The 23,195-nt window shown below is 39.4% G+C and overlaps 1 protein-coding gene across 1 annotated transcript; it reads right to left on the bottom strand.

Moving 5' to 3' along the window:
- Positions 1–653: 653 nt before the first annotated feature.
- On the bottom strand, positions 654–22,354 carry LOC310641162 (cytochrome P450 2J2-like; the record flags this gene model as incomplete). The annotated part of the gene is made up of 9 exons (XM_083363992.1): positions 654–887; positions 1,433–1,574; positions 2,111–2,298; positions 4,923–5,064; positions 5,640–5,816; positions 10,691–10,851; positions 11,501–11,650; positions 21,414–21,576; positions 22,187–22,354. 9 exons carry the CDS (start codon positions 22,352–22,354, stop codon positions 709–711), a joined length of 1,470 nt encoding a protein of 489 aa, XP_083220118.1. The 3' UTR covers positions 654–708.
- Between the last annotated feature and the right edge of the window lie 841 nt (positions 22,355–23,195).

The following is a 23,195-nucleotide window of genomic DNA, read 5'->3' as shown; positions in this document are numbered from 1 at the left end:
ATCACTAGATGCACCCAAGAACTTTTGAAGCAGTTCCGTTGGGATGTTTTTGATCACACACAAACACCCCATAGCCCAGATTTGGCACCGAGTGACTACTACTAAGGAATTTCAAATCTTGTAAGACATTATGACAAGTGCCTCAATCTGAATGCCAAATATGTCGAAAAGTAATATAATCTTCTAGTTTTCTAATGTGTGTAATAAAAGTTCTGCATCTGCAAGTGTCGTTGACAACCAAACAGAGGTTTATTTCCAAATCGCCCTCGTATATCTCTAACTTTCCTCTTTCTTTTCCACAGTCAAGGAGGCTGAACTAATGTCAACATGTTATGAAAACATGTTATATTTTAGAAAAGGATTGTTCAAAGAGTGGTGAACACCCAAGTGTTGTTTTTTTCTTGTTTCTCTTGCTTTTTGCAAATAATGAAAATTTGATTTTAAAAGTGGTCAGATTAGGGGGCTCAGTTCAAAGGGAGCAAATAGAACTAGATAAATGACAAGAACACAGAGACCAGGCCAGTGCTGATGTTGTTGACCTGTCAGTATTCAAAAGCCCATGTTGCAGAACGAGACTAGGTTGTATACATTTTTCTTTCGCAACAAGGAGAGCTGGAAACGTGCTTTTTTCAGAAAAATGTTGGAGGAGACAAAGCCAGCTACTTGGATTCCCAGTCCCAGTATCCACAGCTGCTATTCATACCTGGCCTAGCGAGGAATTGCACAGATCTCAAAGGAATGAGGATGCAGAGTGCCTCCCCAGACTGGTTCAAGGTTTATATCTTTTGATCCGTCAGCCAAGTGGAAATTGAACGCTTGCACAAGGTTGGTAAAGAAAAGGAAGAGCTCTGTTTTTGCCAAATTTTCTCCCAAACATGCTCGATGACCTAGGAAAGGAGAGGAAAACAACCAATCAGTGCTGGCAGGTTGTGATTATGGCAGAGGTGGGGAACCATGGCCCCTTTATGACTGTGGACTTCAGCTCCCAGAATTCCTGAGCCAGCATGACTGTCCTAGGAAAGCCTGGGTGTTGAAGTCCACATGTCATAAAAGGATTGTGCAACTATGGCACCTTTACAACCTGTGGACTTCAACTCCCAGAATTCCTGAGCCAGCACGACTGCCTTAGGAATTCTGGGAGCTGAAGTCCACAAGTCATAAAAGGGCCATCGTCCCCCACCCCTGATTAGAGTTTACAATGTGATTGACCTGGATTCCCTTGGACACTGTTGTCCATAACCGTTCCCGGTAAGGAGAATAAAGGAAGTCCTTGACTTACAAACATTTGTTCAGTGGCCATTCAAAGTGGCAACAACTTTGAAAAAAGTGACTTATGATGGGTTTTCATACTGATGATTGTTTGAGGGGCAAAACAAGAACAGTCAACATATCATTAAAGATTCAATGGAATTTTAACAAGCTGAACGAGCACCTAGAGAAAATGGGATGAAAGCTTCTCGACAGGTGAAATTGCCTTCCTTGTCAAGGAAATGGTTTGGGTTGAAGGTGTGGGGTGTCTCCCACTCGTTGGCATCATACAAGGCAGAAGCCAGGTTCGGGTAAAAGATGGTGCCCTGTGGAAAAGAGAAGGAGCACTTAAGTTTGGCCTTTCGCCCTAAAGGAAGAAAAAAAAAGGTTATATCTGCTGGTAATGTAGGCCGAAGTGAGAAATCTCAATACATGGCTTTAAAGATCGCTCTTCTAAAAAATACAAATAGGTTAAGGCTGGGCAGTTGAAAAAAAATATCCTGAGGAAAAAGGAAATTTGATTTGTTGCCATAATAATTGCATACATGTCTGTATGGAGAGATAGAAGCCGAGTTCAACTCGAAAGAGATCAAACATCCCTTTTTGTCCGTGTGTGAAGAAAGAAAGGACTTTGTGTCTTTAAAATGTTTGCGCTTCTGCATTAAAAAAGAATAAAACAATAAGAATAAAATAGAATTTGCCTAAAGAGCCTGACAGGAACTGCCTGAACCGCCGTTGTAAGTTGATGCGGTCACATGACGTCGCACAGAGTTCTCAGTCCAATTACCGTATAGCATGTGGTTCCTCTAGCAATTTGGTTGGGAGAAGTAAAGAACGCTCCAGAACACAGGAATTCATTTACCTTTCTAAAGCGAAATTTCTGGATCATCGTATCTCTTATACAGTATCTGGGTATTCCTATCGCGACGACATTGCTAAAGCGCTGGATTTCGTGCACCACCGCATTTGTGTATGGAAGATTCTTGCGATCCTCGTAACAGATTGGCTGGCCCGGTGGTATAAAGGCATCAATTTCCTTTTGAACTTTGGCTGGGGAGAAACAAAGATTTTGCACATTGACTAGAGCTAGGAGTGAATAAGCAGCCAGGTGTGGCCCCAGCTGTCCATGGTCTATTAATGGCAGCTCAGCCCAGGAGAAGCAAGTTATCTAGACCAGGGGTGTCCAACCTTGGCGTCTTGAACTTTAGTGGACTTGAACTCCCAGAATTCCCCCACCAGCCATACTCTCTGAGGAATTCTGGAAGTTGAAGTCCACAAGTCTTAAAGTTGCCAAGGTTGGACACCCCTGAGGCATCACCTTTTTTCAAATGTTTCTACGCATCCAAGTAGGCCAAGCAGAATGGGCGTCCTTGGGATTTGAAATTTCTAGTATTTTTCCACTTAAGTTGGCAACTGATTGGTTTTAACAGGCCCCTGAGAGGGTCTTGGAGGATCCCTGATAGTCCTAGCCCCATACTTTTAAGAAATAGGTTCATCTGTTTTAAGAAATAGCTGAGATTGACTTTGTTTACACTCTCTTAAGTTTCAGCCTACTTCTAAGCAATTTCTGAGGCATGCATAAATGTAATATTGCATAAGATAATTTAGACTGAATAAAGCTTAGATAATATTACATCAAAAGCTACAAATAAGCAATGGGTTTTGTCTATTCAGAAGAGATGAGCAAGCGTTGATCAAAATATATACAGCCGTTGGTCTAGGGTGTAAAAGAAGGCTATCTTGGGTATGCTTGGCACACCCTGAACATCTGCTGGGTTTACTCAAAAGTAAACCGTTACTCTTCCCCCAGCTCTCCATTCACCCTCTGTGATTTATATGTTCTTATCATGCCAGTGGCCTGAACAGCCGAAGTCAAGCCCTACTTGGACCATCTCATACTTTGAGAGGGGAAAAAAATAGCTTGACATTTGATTATAGGTAGCCCTTGACTTATGACCATTACTTATGACAGCAACGGTTTAAAATTACAATGGCGCTAAATGAAGAGACTTATGAACTTTGCCTTAAGTTAGTCACTGCTGTGCTTCTGGGATCATGTGAAGAAAATTCAGGTGCTTGGCAAACCACCTGCCCTTATGACTGACCACAAGACCAAGTGTGCCACTCCTGAGGCACCCCATGCTCCACTTAATGACCCACATGGTCATTTAACGACCACAAAAATCCCTTTTTAAAAAATTTGATAAAACTATGGAATAAATGGAGATATTGGTTAATGCCAAGAATTTCTCCTTTAACACCGGTGGTGGAAATGGAGAAATTCCCTAAGATTGAATTGAAAGAATGGATTAGTAAATTTTAAAAAAAATCAGATATATAAATGGGAAGACTGGAAGAACAAGATAAAGAATATAATGCAATTAAAGAATGCTTTATCAGATATTAAATTGGTTGAATTCAATACAATTAGAGAAATGGATTAAAACGGAAGAAAAATTCGAGGTGAAAGATAAACAGTTAACAAAATTTGAAATGGTTATAAAAGAAAACGAGGTAAAGGAAGAATATATAGGTAAAGGAAGAATTGGGAAAATATATAGAATATTAACTGAAGTAGAAGATAAAGCAAAAGGTTTAAAATTAATTTGGGAAACAGATTTAGGAGAAATAAATGATAAAGATTGGAAAAATATTTGGAATAGAAGAGTATATAAGAATATGTCCGTTAGAGTTAAGGAAAATGGATATAAAGTGATATGGAGGTGATACCTAACACCACATAAATTAAATCAAATAGATGTTAAATATACAAATATTTGTTGGAGGTGCGAGAAAGAGATTGGAAGATATAAACATATGTGGTGGGATTGTGATAGCGCACAAAAGATATGGGACATTGTGTTTTGGGAAATTAGAGAACTTTTGAATGTAAATTTAGGTATGTCACCGAGGAATGCATTAGTGTTACTGGTGGAAAAACAAGATATAAATGAAGCAAAAAAGGAAATTGTAAATTTGATAATGGCAGCTAGATTAGTGATGGCTAAATATTGGAGACGGAAATGGGTTATTTAAAGAAATGAGTGGTATAATGAAATATGGAATATGGCAATAAATGATAAATTAACAACAGAAATTAAATTTAAAAAGGGATCATTAAAGTAAATAATTATAATGAAATATGGGAGGATTTTATAAAAACAGTGTTGATGGAAGAGAAAGGGAATAAACCTACTTAGGAATATATGCTGTTTTGGAGGGGATAAGGGCACAGTTGAAATATATTGTATATTGTTAGTTGTTATATGAGAAAAAATGTAGGTAATAAAAATGATTTCGGGTGGGGGATGCACTGTAATATTTGTATTTTTATATTGTTTTCTTTTTAAACTTATATGTATTATGTTTGTATTATTTGAATTTGAATAAAATTAAATAAATAAATTTTAAAAATGACCACAATGGGGAAAGAGGGTTTGGAGTTATTAAATGAGGTAGTCCACTTAGCAAATAGATAGTAGTATTGATCTATTATAGATCGTAATGAGCAGCCTGCATTATGATTGTAAGTTGAGAACTACCTATAACTAAAGAATTATTCCAATAATAATTGTCAATTACAAATGAAGATGCTACCAGCAGCTTCAGGCATTGAGTATAATTGGGCTATAAAGGTCCCTTCTATCTAATCCAAGTTATGATTCTTCTCTCACCTTGAATGTCAGGATAAAGCACCATATACAACAATGCCCAGTAGAGAGTGGTGCTCGATGTCTCTGTTCCCCCCATAAAGAGATCAAAGATGCTCTGAACCATGTTCTTTTCATCATAGTGAGGTTGGGGGTGGTTTTTCGTCTGCAGAACAAAAATTGAGAAATGAATACCTGAGAAATCTCGAAGGCCATCACTTCCTTCCAGTCCTTGCCTGACAGAATCCATGTTAGAATGCATTTTGTATTGCAGAATCAATACAGGATCATTCAGCCAGTAGATGGCAGTGTTTAGTTTGCATCTATGGTTATAATCTATGGTTCTGTTTATTCTGGGGAGAGTTTCCTATTTCCTGTTAGAGTTTAAAACAGTTGAGCAGTAAAGCACATGGTGATGGTACTCTTTGTTTTTCCTCTGCAGTGCTATATATAAACAGGCTTTCTGACATTGCCAATTTCAACAGCTGCAACCTTCTCCCTTGAGGGAAGGCAGGGTCAAAAAAGGCAGGCATTTGCTCCTGTGGGTCTCAGAGCCCTGGCTTCCTCTCCACTGCTGCATTGTCACAATCCCGAGAGAAGACAATATTCAAGACTATTATACAGCTTGCTGGCTGGGGAATTTTTGGAGTTGAAGTCCACCCATCTTGAAGCTCCCAAGGTTGGAAAGCCTTTATTCGATAAAGTATCTAACAGTCATACAAAAAAAGAGCTCCCACTTACTTTCTCTATTTCAGCCAGGTAAAGATGAATGAAGTCTTGGCCTTTTTCTCCATGGTCTGCTTCTTGGTGCTTCTTGATCTCCTTTCTTATGAATGACCAAACAAAGTCACGCAATGATAATGCCGTCTTGTGAGGTCCTGGGAGAAACTTCATAATCCAGGGGAAACTATTGTACATCTGGCGGAAGAGAAGAAAAATCACCGGAGATGGCTGGCTATGTCAATATAATAAAGAAAAAGGAATTAAACGGGGGAAAGGAACTGATTTGAGAGCAAAATCCTGGAGAAAAAAACTGGAGAATGTCCTTGGCAGTAATGATCAAGACTCTGATGTGACGAGAACATTCCACACTGCTTCCTTTACTCCAGGATGAATTAAATTTGGGTTGTTTTGAACATCTTTGGAGGAAGAGGCATAAGAGAAAAACTGAGTGTCAGTGAGAGATTATTTTCTTATTTTTATAATTTTTCTTTATTTTTTTCTTATTTTTATTGCTTTTGTCTTTTCATTTTTCTGTTGTAGTTGCAATATATCTGTCATGATTCTGATAGATGAAACCAGTAAAAGAACTTCAAGGCAAGAAGTCTTCCTTAAAGAACATTTTATTAGGGATGATGCTTAGGGTTATGTTGCCGGCGAGGCAGCTCACGGCTCCTTCGGTAATAGTGATGGTCAGGTCATCGTATTCTCCTTTTTAGGGTTCTGAGAATGTCCAGGCATTTTTAACTTTTACTTTAGTAGAACACAATACTGAGGCAGAATTCCAGGTCCCTTGTTAAATAAAACTATAAAGCAGGAAGACATAGGAACATTAAGACTAGAGTCTCAAATTAATGTAACTGTTCTTTAGATTAAAGTGTGAGAAAATCATTTCACCTTAGAGGGGAACATCAGAGTATCATAAGCAGGGATTTTTCATCTTAATAATCTGGTTGTCCTTGTCTTTGAAAGGTGCTTTTTCAAAAGGCAACTGGACTCTTTGTTTTTCCTTGAAGAAGTTTCGCTTGTCATTCAAGAAGCTTCTTCACTTCTGACTGAATGGTGGAGAATGGAAGGATTTATATTCTTTGCAGCCATCTGGTCTTTAGTACTCTTTCTGAGGGTCGTTGAGGCCACTTTAATGGCTCTCAGGGAGAATACTAACAGCCAGATGACTCCAAAAATATAAATCCTTCCATTCTCCACCATTCAGTCAGAACTGAAGAAGCTTCTAGGATGACAAGCGAAACATCTTCAAGGAAAAACAAAGTCCAGTTGACTTTTGAAAAAGTACCTTTGGGACAACCATCACCTGGATGACTGAGAATCTCCAAAGACAAGCGGCTGTCCTTTTTTGGATTATTTGTGCAAAACCTCAGAGATAAGGGTTTTCAAAATATTGTAAACAGGAGTTTTGTACATCAGCATATTAGCAAAAAGGAATCCAAAATAGACATAAATACAGGTAGTCCTCAACTTACAGTCAGTCATTAAGCAAGTCCCAATGTTTTGACAGACCTACCTGGGGGCGGGGAATACTTTATAATCCAAATTCAAGTTCTGATGATTATCCTTCACACCACACCACACCAGACATGTGATCACACTTTGGCAGTTCAAAAATTAGGCCACATCAGCATCCCACATGGCGTGTTTTACAATGTTTTTGCTAAAAAAACCCAGCATTTACTTCTATTTTGGGCGGGGCAAAATCGTGTCCAAATTGAACCATTGCTTTGCTTAATGTGGGTGGCATTTGCTTTAATGATGGTGGAATTGGTTAATGATTGTCACAAAAAATAGTGTAAAATTGTGTGACTGACCCGTTCTATGACCATCACAAGTTACGACCATGATGGGCCAGCACCATTATGGTCATAACTCAAGGACTATCAGTACTTGGGAAACCCAACCAATCTCACTCAGCAAGGTTGCGGTCAAAAAGATGACTTCCACCACAATTCAATCAAAGATCTGTCCCTTTCACATCTGTGCTACATGTGTGACCCACAAAAAATGGGAGCAGGTCCTCGATTGCACCATTGTGGCTGCCATTTTGATTTTTGGACTCCTCTCCCTGTGGATAAGTCTGCTTTCCAGCTAGTATTTAGTACCTACTGCGGGTTTTTGACCCTTCACATTCTAGGCCTGTTCAGTGACCATAATATTTTGGTTGTCTTTAAAAACAATGGAAAGAAGGAACTTGTGGTGTGAGAGACGCAAGGTCAGAGCTCCATCTTCTATGTTTGATTTCACCCTGCTGGGGACCCTGAAAAGGGTCAAATGTTGCCCTGGAGTGGCGACAAAGAAGGAGGGGAACCTTGTCAATTGCAGAGGGGCAGCAGCCCTTCCGCTGGATCTGAGGAAGCCTCCAAACCGGCGGAGAAAAGAATGGCTACATTCATGTGACCAGTCACAAGCTGTTGACAACTGAAATAAGCACTAACTAGCAATTTTTGAGTAATGTAGATGGAACTGGATGAGACTTTATCCTCTTTTTATGACCTTAATATTACTTTCCTGGAAAAAAACAGTGTGCAAAGCAAAGAATCCTCCCCGTTGAGAGAGGGAAGGGAAGTTTTTGCCCCGCTCCCTCAGGAAAAGAAAAGTGGCAAATTAATTGCTTGGGGGGGGGAAATAGAGAAAACTATAAGATCAATTTGGAATGAATACAGATATATAGATTTGAAATTTGGGACTTAAAAGTACCATTGAGCCTTTTTTTTAAAAAAAAAAAGATATTTGGAAGTCTGTAAAATAGGCTTGGATTTGGAAAGCTGGAAGGCAGTGTCAACAACATCTAGTGGAGAAATCACGGCACTACAATTTATTATGCTTAAAGGAAACTTGGCTTGAAGCCCAAACTTAGATAAGACTCTTTGTTGTTCCTAGAAACTTTCAGTTTTGCAGACTGCAGCTGGGAAAAGCAAAAAAAAAAAAAACCCTCTTGGGCTGCTTATCTGTATTGGTGACCCTATTGGACTATAAAGACTACATACAAAAACAAAATGGGTGGTCCATACTTAGCCTTAAATGGTAAAAAAAAAACATCTTTAACACTTGTCTCTGAAGTCCCCAGCTTAATATAACAAGAAAATGTTAATGAATCTCAGAAAGAAATACTTTCTATGTTGAAATAATCCAAGAGACAATTGTTTTATTCATGATGAGACTAAAAATAACACAAATGAGATAAAAGAACAATTTTCTTACCTAAACTTACAAATCCAGACAATAACCATAAAGAAAGAAGTACTAACCCAGAAAATGGAAGGAAAATTAGAAGAAATGGATCCAAAGATGGAGGACCTAAAAGAAGGAATTAACAGCAGATACAGACAAATGAAAAATTAGAAGATGCAGTGATAACACAGGAAATGGAAACAATATCTTACTTGTCAAGATCTCAGAACACATTGAGGATAAGGAAGAAGAGCTGATTGAATAGATGATAAAGCTGTTAGGAGAAATGCTGAATATTGACAAACAAGAAATGAAAAGAAAAACTGAAGGAGAAGGATGGAGGCTGTTTAATGAATATGTTGAGTGTTCTTCCAAAAATACTTCAGTCAAATTCTCTTCCTCATTCCAAACCATATATACAAAAACAGAGGAAGAATTACTTGATGATTCAAATGCATTGACTTGGAAAGTTATTTGGCAAAGGAAGAAAGCTAGAGTAAGACTGAAGAAAATAGAGGTTTTGACATATTAGATGGGATATTATACTATTAAACAGATGTTTGAATATGGTAAAGAAAAAAGATAATTGTTAGAAATAAAAGTATTATTATAATTAAAAGGATTTTGTTGTTAGTGTGAAGTCGTGTCCGACCCATCGCGACCCTATGGACAACGTTCCTCCAGGCCTTCCTGTCCTCTACCATCTTGTTGTGACTCAGGGCCAGCCTGTGGGTCCGACAGTCGGCTCCGATGTATCGGATGACTCAGACGAGGGGGAGGAGGGAAACGAACCGGCTGATGATGGTTCGGAGGCTTTGCAGAGCCCTCAGCCGGGGACCTCTTCTCAGCTGCGTGAGCCCGAGAGTGCGGAGGAAGATGACCCACAGCTGGCCCTGTTCAAGGACGCCCGACGCAGGAGGCAGTCGAGCAGGAACAAACAAAGAAAGGCTGTGGGACTCCTCGGGATGAGGCACAGGGAGACCACGCCCTGAGCTCTCTATAAAAGGAGTGTTTGGGGAGGGGCTGGTTGCTGAAAGCAACTTTTCCGCTTGAGAAGACAAGCTCTAGTGTTTTTGTTAACTGCGTAATTAAATCTTGGCAGATGCCTTTTAGCCTTGGACGCTCTCCAGTCTCTTCTTTCTGAATAGGGGTTTGCCTTACTACAAGGCCAGAAGAGGGCTGGTTCAGAACACATCTTCTGGAGTCCATTTAAGCTCACGCCTCCTGCTTCAGTGACTCCATCCAGCCACCTCATTCTCTGTCGTCCCCTTCTTCTCTTGCCCTCCATCTTTCCCAGCATTAGGCACTTCTCCAGTGAGTCCTTCCTTCTCATTAGGTGGCCAAAGTAGGATAGGATTTGTAACTAGAATATCATACTTTGTTATGAGATGGGAAATATGAAAATTCTAAAAGAGTTTGAATAAGGGAAGCTTTTGGTTATCCAAATATAATTTATTATGAGAAAATTATAAGCGCTAGAGATATTTTGAACATTGATGAGAAATTAAAATTTTAAAAAAGTAGGAAAAACCGGATATTGATTGAACAAATGGATTTTAAGTGCAAATGCAATTGAGATATATTCTGGCTACAAAAGATATTATAAACTGACACTATCGATAGTATGTGATGAAGATACCTATACTTAATTGTATATGCATTAATAGCAAAATGAATTGTATTTGCATGTCACCGGAAGAAGAGAGGATGAAGGAAGCACTGTATGGTGTAGTATTGGAACTAGACTGAAAAAGTTAACATGTACCACTGAATTACCAATGGACCCAGACAACAAGTTGTTTACAAAGTACTCATGATTGTAAAATTAGAAAACTAATAAAATATTTATACATAAAAGAAAAAGGGAAAGGAAAGAAGGTATCACTCACGTTACTTGTGAAACTGCTAGCAACACTGAAAAGTTTCTCCATGGCTTCCAGCAGCTTATGAAAAGTCTCATCTTCTATGGAGAAACGATATCCAAACACCAGTACAGAAATCACGTTGGAAACTGCAAGGTTCAGGGCCAAATAAGGATTCATGGGTTTTCCTGCAAAGGGAAAGAGGAATTTGGTGGCTGCCATGTCTCTTGCAGAGAAGGACTATTGGTGATGTGATATCTGTCTGTCTGTCTGTCTGCCTGCCTGTCTGTCTGTCTGTCTGTCTGTCTGTCTATCTATCTATCTATCTATCTATCTATCTATCTATCTATCTATCTATCTATCTCTATCTATATCCTATTATCTATCTGTCTCTATCTTTCTAAATCTCTATCTATCTATCTATCTATCTATCTATCTATCTGTCTATATCTCTCATCAAACTGTATCATCGATCATCTATCTATATCTAGCTATTTATCTATCTCATCTATCTATAACTTTTATCATCTATCTATCTATCTATCTATCTATCTATCTATCTATCTATCTATCTATCTATCTATCATTTATCCTCTCTCTCTCTATTTATTTACTTATTGGCCCATCTTACATTTCCTTGCTCAAAACATGAAAAAAAAGGATTAACGCTTTGATTGTGTGAGCCATCATCTTGATCTTTTTTGACACTTTGTCTTCCCTTGCAGACACTGGAAAAATGACTTCAGACTGTCCTATTTGTCTGAGCCTTTATATTTCAGAAAATTAAAACAATACAGGTTTCTGACAAAAAAATAAACGCAATCGTCTTCATTGTACCTTCACTTTTCCTGAACTCTTCCACCAATTTCTCTGCTTCCTCTTGGATCTGATACTGCACAGTGCTCTTCCCCATGCCGAGGACCTTCAGAGTCGCCATTGAAAATCTCCTTTGGTGCTTCCAGTTCTGACCCTTGGAGAGCAGAATCCCTGACGACGCAGAACCACAAAATGACAGATGATTGGCCTTATTCCAGTCTTTAGAACTGACAGAAAGGCAAAATACCCTTCTCAGAATGTGATAGCAACAGCAAGAACCAGGGAACTTAGAATTATATACCGCTTCACAGTGCTTTGCAGCCCTCTCAGAGCAATTTACAGAGTCAGCCTCTTGCCCCCCAACAATCCAGGTCCTCATTTTACTGACCTCAGAAAGAGGGAAGGCTGAGCTGACCTTCAGCCGGTCAGAATCGAACTGCTGGCAGAGGGCATTATCATAAAACAGAAAGACTAAACTAGGCTAACTAAAAAAGGGACAAAAGAATTAAGGGAAACAAAGCAAGAAGAAAAGCAGAAAAACATTAGAAACAAAGAAATAAATAACCAAGAAAAATACTGGGGAGGGACAAGAAATAAAGTAAAAAAGCAAAGCCCCAAACCCATGCAATGAATCAATTCAAATTTCACAATTGCATTAACATTCTACTATTTTCAAGTTTTGATCTTTGATTAATAAAAAATTGCTAGCATTTATTCTCTGAACATGTCTCTATTCTGGTTAGCTTGCATATTGTCCAAAGTGATTTCTGTCATTTTCTTTTTTAAGGCATGATAGCAATAAATTGTCAGAATAATCTCAGGGAAGGTTCCTCCAATATAGTTAATCCTTCATTTAAGACCACAATTGGGAGCAGAATTCCCATTGTTCAACAGGGTGGTTGTTAAGCGAGACCCATCCAGTTTTACAATCTTTTTAATCTTTTTTACAAGCTGAGCCCTGTTGGTGCAGTTGTTAAGAATGCAGCAGTGCAGACTTTAAACCTGAACTTTTTTTTACTAGATATAATGCCAGAAAAGGTTAACAAACTGTTAAGGAATTTATTGTGCAGAGGTCTCCTTGTGCTACCAAAGAGTTGCACAGACAAGGAATGGTACTGAGAGCAGTAAAAGTCACACACAGGAGTACACTGAGTTCTAAAAGCAAAAAGTATTTTACTTTGAGGTGGTGTAAGAACAAAAATGCACAGTCAAAAAATAAACAGTCCAAGGTCATAAACAATAGCAACAGTCCAAACTACAAAGTCTTCTTACCAGTCCAGAGGTCAATACACAGTTCAGGTTACAACAGTACTGTAGTAAACCAACAGCAGAGCAAAAACAGTAATAGTAGAGAGCAGTGAATTCAGAGAGAGAGAGAAGCTACGTTCCTAGCTTCCTCTTATGGCCATGAGAACACTTACACACCCATTGGCCAATTAACATCTTAAAGCCATAGCATTATGGTTAATATATTTTCAACCCAACATTGTAGGCTAACACCATATGCCTAACATTCTCCCCTTTGGGTAGAATAATATATAACTCTTACAATCTTATGCACATTCTTTCACAATTAGCATTGTGTTTCTCAGCACTTTGTACCTTCGTAAAATGGTCTGCAATATTTACATCAGTTGAACAATACTCTAGCTGTATTAATTTATCCTTGATACATTGTCTGACATTTAAATAACGAAGATCAGTATGTTTAGATCTTGTTCTTACTGCAGCATTATTAGCCATCTTTATTGCAGCTTGATTGTCCTCATACACAATGAATGGATCATTTACATTTAAACCCATATCTAACAATAATTGTTTGTACACTAGCAGTTCTGTACATAACACTGATAGACATGAAAATTCAGCCTCCATTGTAGATAGGCTTATATGCTTTTGTCTAATGGACTTCCATCCAATCAAAGAATCACCCAACATAACAGCCAACCCTGAGGTAGATTTACGAGTGCTTGTATCAGAGGCAAAACTCGCATCTGCATACGCTGTAAGGATTAACTCACGATTTGGCTCTAAATATAACGAGTAGTGAATAGTTTGCTTCAAATACCTTAATACTCGTTTAGCTGATTGCCAGTGTCTAACAGTTGGGTTATTGTTGTACCTAGCTAATTGGTTTACACAGTAAGAAATATCAGGTCTAGTCCAATTACTCAGATACATAAGACTTCCTATCAAAGATTGGTATATAGTCTTATCAAATACAGGACTCTCAACATTAGTGTCCTTCAAATCCAGAGCCATTGGAGTTTTTGCTGGTTTACACATTTCCATATTGTATCTCTTTAATAACTGAGATATTTTACTGGCTTGCGACACCTTAAAACCCCTATTTGTTTTCACAATATCTAACCCCAAATAGTGGCTTATTTTCCCAAGATTTCTAATTGTGAATTTATTTTGCAATCTTGAAATGATAGTTTGTGCTTCTAACTCAGTTTTTGTTATTATTGCAATATCATCTGTGAATAATAAAAGAAAAGATAACACTCCATTGTGTTCTCTTCTAAACAAACAAGGATCAGCATTACTGGCTACAAAATCTAATGCACTTAACTCATTAACTATACATTTGTTCCACTCATAGCCTGATTGTTTCAATCCATAGAGGCTTTTCTTTAACTCCCAACAATCATGGTCTCTATCATTGGTCAATCCTGGTGGAATTCTTAAATAAATAGTATGTTGCAATGGAGCATGTAAATATGCAGTTTCAACATCTACATGGTTAACCATATATTGGTTTTTAGCCACCCATACTAAAGCTGCTCTTAAAGTAGTTGCCCTCAGACTGGGTGCAAACACTTCGTCATAATCCTCAGTAGTTTGGGCAAAACCTTGTGCAACCAAACGTGCCTTATGGGTTACGGTCCCATCTACACCCTTCTTTATCTTATATATCCATTTACAACCTATAGCTTGCTCACCAGGTGGCAGTTTTGCTTTCACATAAACTTTAAGATCCTGCAAAGACTTCAACTCCCTGTTCATTGCAGCTTTCCATGATGCCTGTTCCTTTTCAGGATACATCCTGATCTCATCATAGTTAGATGGCTCTACATTAACTTGACATATTACACTAGCTTCATAGCGATCAGGTGGATGTCTGATGCGCGTTGAACACCAAGGAACTACAGGGCTTTGAATTTCTGACACCTCTCCTTCCTCTGATTCATCTTTAATCTCCCCTATCTCCTCTTCATCTTTTATATTTACAGGAGAAGTATTATCATTACTACTTACATTAGCAGAGGAGTCCTCAAACACTAGAGGATCAGTATTAACAGTTTCTTGCTCTAACCTATCCCAACCAACGTGCTCAAGGAATTTTGCACACGCACTGTTATATACATTAGTTGTGCCTCGTTCCCAGAAACGATAGGATCTATGGTTAGCTTCATAACCTACAAAGTATAATTGCCTAGCCCTATGTTGGCCTTTACTCCTGAGTTGTGCAGGAATGTGGACCCAAGCTGGGGTGCCAAACGTGTGCAGGTAATCAAGGTTTGGTCTTCTACCATGCCATATAGTGTATGGTATTTTACCAGTAGAAGTATTAACAACTAAATTCAGAACATGGTTTGCACATTTTGCTGCCTCCCCCCACAGTCTATCTGTTAAGCCAGAATCTTTTAACATGGTTCTCATCATGGCTTGTAACATTTGTCCACGTCTCTCAACAAATGCATTATGTTGTGGCCTATAAGGGGCTGAACGTTTATGCTCAATGCCAGCTGATTCTAACATATCAACAAAACGCTTATTTGTAAATTCAGTACCATTATCAGTAATTATGCACTGAACCTTTCTCTTTGTTTTTCTCTCCACAAACTTCAGCCAGTTTGCAAATTGTTGGAAAGTGTCTGCCTTTGACTTAAGCAGATAACAAAAACCATAACGAGAGTAGTGGTCCAATATACTTAAAACATAACATGACCCTCCTAAACTTGGTTTCATGGGTCCAATTAAATCAGCAAACACAACTTCCAAAGGAACAGTTGTTTTGAAGCTGTTTATCCTGTTTGTAGGAGTTGCCTTGCTCTTTTCCTGATTACAGGCATTGCAATTCAAATACTTACTACATGGTTTCAGTTTAATTCCTTCTACTAACTGAACTGTTTCACGTAGTGAGTTAAAGTTTACATGCCCTAACCGCCTATGCAATAAATGTATACATTCGTCATGTGGTTTCTTATTCTCACATATTGAGTTAGCTTTAACTGTACTAACCTGGTTACTTGTGAGAACGAATAAACCATTTTTCAAATTAGCAGTTACACAGGTTCCATTCCTCTCAATAGTGCATTGCTCCCCTCTGAATGTTACCACAAACCGAACTTTAACCAATTCCCTTACAGATAACAGGTTGAATCTTAGCTTAGGTATATATAACATAGGTAACTGTTCATTAATGCATGGACAATAGGAATTACCTTCACCAGAGGCCTTCATCTTCCAACCGTTTGCCAGTGAAACATATTGGTTGCTGTTTTTCATATTAACAAAACCTCTTTTTCTCTTTAGCAATGCATTGTGAAGCCCCACTATCAACAACCCACAATTCATTATTTCTGGATGTTGATTCATCAGAAATAGCCAAACCAATGCCCTTTTTAGCCTTCCCACTGCTATTCACATTCTGTTTTCTACCCTTTCTTCAGAATTTGGCTATATGCCCTCTAGCCCCACAAGAATAACATTTCTTGACGTTGTAAGCAGTGGTGAATGGCTGCTCCTCTTGTGGCTGTGTCTCTCTCAGCTGGTCTCTGTCACGCCTTCTTCTGGACTCTTCCAGCAGTCTCCCAGTAATGTTAGTCAATGTCAGTTCCTCTCTGGTCAGGACTTCCAAAGAAGAAACATACTCATCATAACTCTCATCCAAAGATGACAGAATAATGTAGACCTGATGCAACTCTGAAAAAATCAGCTCCTTGTCATGAAGCTCTTGAAAAGCTGCCTTCATGTAATTTAAATGGGTCAGCATATCTCCATTCTTCTGCAGACGAGCCCTAAACAGCTTACGTGTAAGGTGTATATGTGCACCCACACTGTCTCGAACATAAAGCCTTCGCAAAATGCCCCAACACCTAGCAGCAGACTCCTCACCACGAATATGGACAAGCTGCTGGTCATTCAGTGTTAGTCCAATAATGCAAAGAGCTTTCTCATTGCTACGTTTAAAGTTGTCTAACTTCTTTACATCCTCTTCATCATCTGGATCCCAAGCAGTAGTATCTGGTGGGTTATTTACAACAGTCCATAGTCCTTCCTTGCGCAAAAGCAAGCAGCATTTTGTGGACCAGGAAACATAGTTTGTCCCATCCAACCGGGTTATCCAGGAGATGCCTGACAACAGTTCTTGTGCCATTTTACACCAAAATAGCTAACACAAACTCAGCTAGGATACTGTGTGTACTAACTCTCAGTACAGGCCTGGGCCCATAACCAGTGTTAAGGAATTTATTGTGCAGAGGTCTCCTTGTGCTACCAAAGAGTTGCACAGACAAGGAATGGTACTGAGAACAGTAAAAGTCACACACAGGAGTACACTGAGTTCTAAAAGCAAAAAGTATTTTACTTTGAGGTGGTGTAAGAACAAAAATGCACAGTCAAAAAATAAACAGTCCAAGGTCATAAACAATAGCAACAGTCCAAACTACAAAGTCTTCTTACCGGTCCAGAGGTCAATACACAGTTCAGGTTACAACAGTAGTAAACCAACAGCAGAGCAAAAACAGTAATAGTAGAGAGCAGTGAATTCAGAGAGAGAGAGAAGCTACGTTCCTAGCTTCCTCTTATGGCTATGAGAACACTTACACACCCATTGGCCAATTAACATCTTAAAGCCATAGCATTATGGTTAATATATTTTCAACCCAACATTGTAGGCTAACACCATATGCCTAACACAAACAAAGTCTATATTTGATTTTACATGTCACAGTGGCAGCAAGAATAATATTTGTGCAATATTGGAAAAATGAAGGAACACCACCAGATGCAGAAATAATTAAAAAAAATACTGGAATGCGCAGAGATGGACAGACTGACTATGAGACTGAAAGAAAAAGAAGAAACAGAATATTAGCAGACATGGGACTTACTTTACCAATGGTTAAAGGAAAGAATAAAGGATTAGGAATCAAATATGTATTAGCGATTTTAAACTCAGACAGCACATTGGTTGAAAAATTATTATTGTATGTAAAGAAAAATTGATAAAATCTTTATATATATATATATATATATAAAGAATACAGCAGTGCAGGCTTCCAAGATAAACAGCAATTTCAAGTGAAATTGCTGGTGGGACACTGTCTGAAACACTGGCAGCTGCATTCAGAAGTGCCACACCTTGGTCAGTCAAGCATTTCCTTATATAGGCAGCAACAGCCAATCACAGAGTTCCACATGTCAGTACACATAGTATTAGCCAATCACATTCCATTCTTTTCCCGCTCTTTTCCTTGTCTCTGAGTCTGTGTAAGTGTTCTTCCGGCCTTCGTAAAATGGCGCCCCTAATGCAAGCACAGTTTGCTGCGTCACAGGAGGTTTTTAAGAAGAGATTGGACAGCCATCTCTCTAAATTGGCATAGGGGGCTGGACGAGAAGAGCTCAAAGTCCCTTCAAAATCTCTCAATCTGTTAAAACTATATGGAAAATAAAGTTTTAATCCCACTGAACCATTCATTCAGCTTAATGAATGCCATTGCTCTGTTCCTTTATTGGGGGGGGGGGAAGGATGGCCTATAATCCTTTGCTTTATTGCTTTATAGTGGGTTGAAACAACATCTTTACTGAATTAAGCATTTTAGATGTCCAAACAGGCCATTTAAATTCTCGAAAACCAAATCGGAACAAATTGAAGCCTAATCCAGCTGAATAAACTCTGTGTGAATGCAACTCCGAGACACAACTAGGGTGTTTGGGAAACAAATCTAACCAAATTGGGGATTGCGAGGTGTTTGGGGGGAGCTTCAGCTGCTTCTCTTGAGTGGAATGACTTGCCTCCAGAAGATGTGAATGCTCCAACACTGGATTTTTTTTTTAAAGAAGAGACTGGACAGCCATTTGTCTGACATGGTATAGAATTTCCTGCCTGAGCAGGGGGTTGGACGAGATGACCTCCAAGGTCCCTTCTGGTTCTGTTATTCTTCTATTCTTTTTTTTTTATTTAAAAAGTTTTACAATACATTTTGACTTTAATCCCCCCCTCCCCCACCCCTATCCAACCCTCCCTATCCCTCTCCCCCACTCCCTCCTCCCCCCCCGACTTCCCAGAGCTAAATACAGGGCATAAAATCAAAAAACAAACATAAACACCCCTATGTTATCAACAATAAACTATAAATTCTATCTCTCTCTAGCTCATATAAAATGAGTACAAACAGTATTAATATTACAAATAAAGTAAAAAAGAAAAAGAGGAAAACAGAAAAAGAGCTTTACTCAAAATTTTCTTAATCCCAGTCCTTATTCATATTAATTTCAAAAAAGAAAAGAAAAGAAAAAAAAAACTTTCACCTGCTATTTGCATTCTCCCACCTTTCTCTAATTTCCAAACAAATTCTCAGTTACGCGCCAAAAGCGCCTATCTCTGTTAATCTTAATAATCTCCGACCAAACTAAACTATAATCAAAAATAGTTCGTGCATGTATCACGCCAAATGTCTCGCAGTTCCAAATCATCCTTAAGTTCAAATAAAAGTTCAAGTAAAAAGAGTATATAAAAAAAGGATTTAGGCAATCTCTAAAACAACTTGTTGTTAATTAGGAGCTTACATACCCATTCTTAGTTCAACACATACTTTAAGTCCATAACCCTAATATACTTTTCTAGCAAGCAAATAACATCAATCTTAAATTGTGTAAAATATTTAAAAAAAAACTTTCTTTCTCCTCTATAATAATTTTACTCCATTGACATTCTAATCTAAAAATTTAATCAGCAATCTTAACGCCCCCAAAACTTTTGGAGCACCTCTGTCATGACCCCCAAAACTTCTTTAGACCGCTCTCCTCCCACATCTTCACTGTAAGCACACTTTGAAGATTCCATAACTTTCTGCTGGTCTTGCTCTTGCTCTCGTCTCGCTCTTCTTCTTCTTCTTCTATTCTTTTATGACCATGGGGATGCTGCAATGTAAGTGTGGGAACCTTTTTTTCAGTGCTGCTGTAACTTCAAGCAGTTGCCAAATGAATGGTTGTAACTACTCAAAGATTATATGTAGACTGAGTGCCTTGTAGCCTGTAAGTGTGGGAACCTCTTTCAGTGCTGTTGTAACTTCAAGCAGTTGCTAAATGAATGGTTTTACCTACTCAAAGACTGCATGTAGACTGAGTGCCTTGTAGCCTGTAAGTATGGGAACCTCTTTCAGTGCTGTTGTAACTTCAAGCAGTTGCTAAATGAATGGTTGCAACTACTCAAAGATTGTATGTAGACTGAGTGTCTTGTAGATGTAGGAGCCAAACAAATGAACAGGTCAAACATTTTGCCATTCAGTCATTTTAAGAAAGTTACTTTTCCTTTGTAAAATTGTGTACACTTTTATTAGCTACGCTTCTTCATCACTTGAACCAAAAACGTAATTTGTACCAGAACAAAAGCTTTTTCTGCATTCAGCAATGCCAAAATCTACTGATCTGTGTTTTTAGGAATGATACATTGGCCAAAACTCTAATATTATCTGAAGTTTGTTGCTTGAGCGGGAAGAATGCGTGTTGGTCCTGCCGTCTATAACTTTCTCACCAAAGCCACTTCTTAAAATCTCAGTGTCAGCATCAGATAATATTTTGCACAATTCACAGGATCCTTCTCACCTTTCAAAAAGTTTAGTATACCAAGATCACAATCTAAAGCTGGCAGGTCGTTTTTAAACAAGATTTCTTTAATAAAACCGAAACTATTCTTGCCTTAATATTTTTGTAATGCTCTGCAGTTATTTCATCTGGCCCTAGAATCTTTCCAGATTCCATCATAGCAACGGTGTCACCAATTTCCTTAACATTAAATTTGCAGCTACATCTTCTTCCATGGAAGTTCAAACACCTGGAAGATTTATTTCATTTCTCAAAAATACATATGCTCAGTATGTCACTATTTAAGGATGTAAATTACATTAATGTCATTCTGATCTTTGTGAATTATCCCATTCTGAAAAAGGTGACTGATGACTAGTCCTCACACTTATAACAGTTAAAATTAAACTGCACCTGGCATGTATTTATGATGGTTTGCAGCATCCTGGGGTCACATAATGAACATTTGTGACTTTCCCCAGCAGCTTCTGACAAGCAAAGCCAATGGGGGAAGCTGCAGTGGCGTAGTGTGGGGGGTGCAGGGGGGGCCGGCCGCACCGGGCGCAACATCTGGGGGGGCGCGCTCGCACTCGCAGCTCTCTGCCCCTGCCTGGCTCACTCACTCTCTCTCACTGCAGTGCTGGCTGTGCGAATCCGAGCCGCCGGGTCGCTGCCCACTGTGGAGGGGGGGTGCCAGGCGTGCGGTGCAGTGCAGAGAGAGAGAGAGAGGGACTATCTGGGGGAGGGACAGTGCAGTGGCCGCCCAGCGCAGCGCTGAGCGCGGGAGAGAACCACACCAGACCAGACCAGGCATGCTGAAAGGGGGCACGAGTGCTAAAATCCACGGGTTAGGGGGCGCAAATTACTTGCCTTGCCCCGGGTGCTGACAACCCACGCTAGGCCACTGGGAAGCTGGATTCACTTAATGACTGTGGCAAAACAGTAGTAAAATCAGGCATAACTCACTTAACAACCTCCTCACTTAGCAACAGAAGTTCCAGTCCCAAACGTGGTTGCAAATTCAGGATCAGTTGTACCACAACAGAGGTGACACCAAACAAATGGACATTGTCCTGTCTCCTGTGCCCACATCTGAAAAAAAGTTGATTGTTCTTACCTTTGTTATTTGCCACTGCTTTAAAAAAAGGGAGCAAAGGCCGGCCAGAAAGATCTTCAGGGTGGGCGGTGAGACCCTCCTTCACTGCCTGGAAACCTTCTAACATAACCACAGGGCAAGTCCCAAACCACAATGTGAAGATATTCCCGTAGATCTTCGACATCTGTTAGAAAAACCATCCCAGGCAGTCCTTAAGATGCTTGTCTTTAAGATTGTTGCCTTAGGCTGGTGACTAGGAGGAGGAGGAGGAGGAGGAGGACTATGGGGTTCAGATTTGGCGGTCAATTGTGGTGGTGAGTCAAGGATTACCTGTACTGGGTCCTAGTTTTGGCCAATCCTTGTTGATTTAAAAGTTTTTAAAAATATTTTTCACCTTTTCCTATTCTTGCTTTTATCCTATTGTGAGGCACCCAGAGTCACAGTGATAGTGAAAGGGGCAGCAGATACATTTAATAAAGAAATAAGTCAGGCAGATGTTGAAAGATCTTAAAAATATGGACGGTTGGAGAAAATAGTTGGGGAAAATATTTGTTTTCATTCATTCATTCATTCATTCATTCATTCATTCATTCATTCATTCATTCTCAACCCCGTTACTCTTAGAAGACAAAGAGTAGCTCTTACGAAAAAGGAAATTGATTTGACCACCCCCTCTTTGGCCACACAAAAGCCACAATGTCGCTTAACAATAAATTATCTGTGCATCTCCCCTAACAGAAATTTGTTCTTTGATCCGTGTCAATCAGCTGGTGAAAGGGATAGACAACTCATACCTCAGTCAAGAGCTCCCGGTTCAGGTGAAGAAATTTGGGACGCCACAGGCATCCGATGAAAGGCAGAGGCGTCGGCCCTGGTGGATAGCGCCTTCTTTGAAACTGCAGCCTCACCAGTTGGACAACCAGGAGGCAGAGCAGGAGGAAAATGAAGCTTAGCGACAGCATTTCAATGCAGCTTCTCAAAGCAGTATGCTGGGACTTTGTTTGCAGAATCCTTTTGTCCTTCTGATTTTGTTCTCATGGGCGGGATCCTGCACAGAGGATTTCAATCTGCCCTCCTTCTTTGGCAAGTCTGCTTCCAGTTCCACCTCTCTGCTTCAGGGCATTTTCGTCTTTGGATCCTCTTCAGAAAATTTTGTTATAAGCTTAATGGAAGAAATAGCATGTCTAGCTGAGTGACTTCTCTTACACTGGTGTGGCTTGTGTGAAAGACTGAACTGGCTTGGCTGTACATGAAGTCCTTGACTTTCGACCACAATGGTGCCCAGGTGATGCTGCAATGGTCATAGATGTGAAAAATGTTCAGTGCCACTGTAACTTTAAATGGTCACTAAATGAACAGCAGTAAGTCAAGGACCACCTGTGTCGACTTCCAAAGGGGCATCGTCCATGCCTTCCTTTCTTTGTTTCTAAATACGTCATCCCATCTTTTGATCAGGAAGAAACTCATACATTTAATTTTGGAATTAAAAAGGAAAATTGGTCACATTGAAAATTAAGAGCTAATAAATAAGTTCCATTAAGGAAGGCTGAGCGCTGAAGAATTGATGCTTTTGAACTGTGGTGTTGGAGAAGAGTCTTCAGAGTCCCTTGGATGACAAGGAGATCCGATCACTCAATCCTAAAGGAAGTCAATGCTTACTGTTGTTTGGAAGGGCAGATCCTGAACCTGAAGCTCAAACACCTATGGAGATTCTCAAGTCATCCAGGTCATAGTTGTCCCAAAGATGCTTTTTCACATGGCAACAGGACTTCCTTGTTTTTCTTTGAAGACGTTTTGCTTCTC

The sequence above is a fragment of the Vipera ursinii genome, assembly GCF_947247035.1.
Source record: "Vipera ursinii genome assembly, chromosome: 5".
NCBI lineage: Eukaryota > Metazoa > Chordata > Lepidosauria > Squamata > Viperidae > Vipera > Vipera ursinii.
This window is presented reverse-complemented; position numbering and strand designations above follow the sequence as displayed.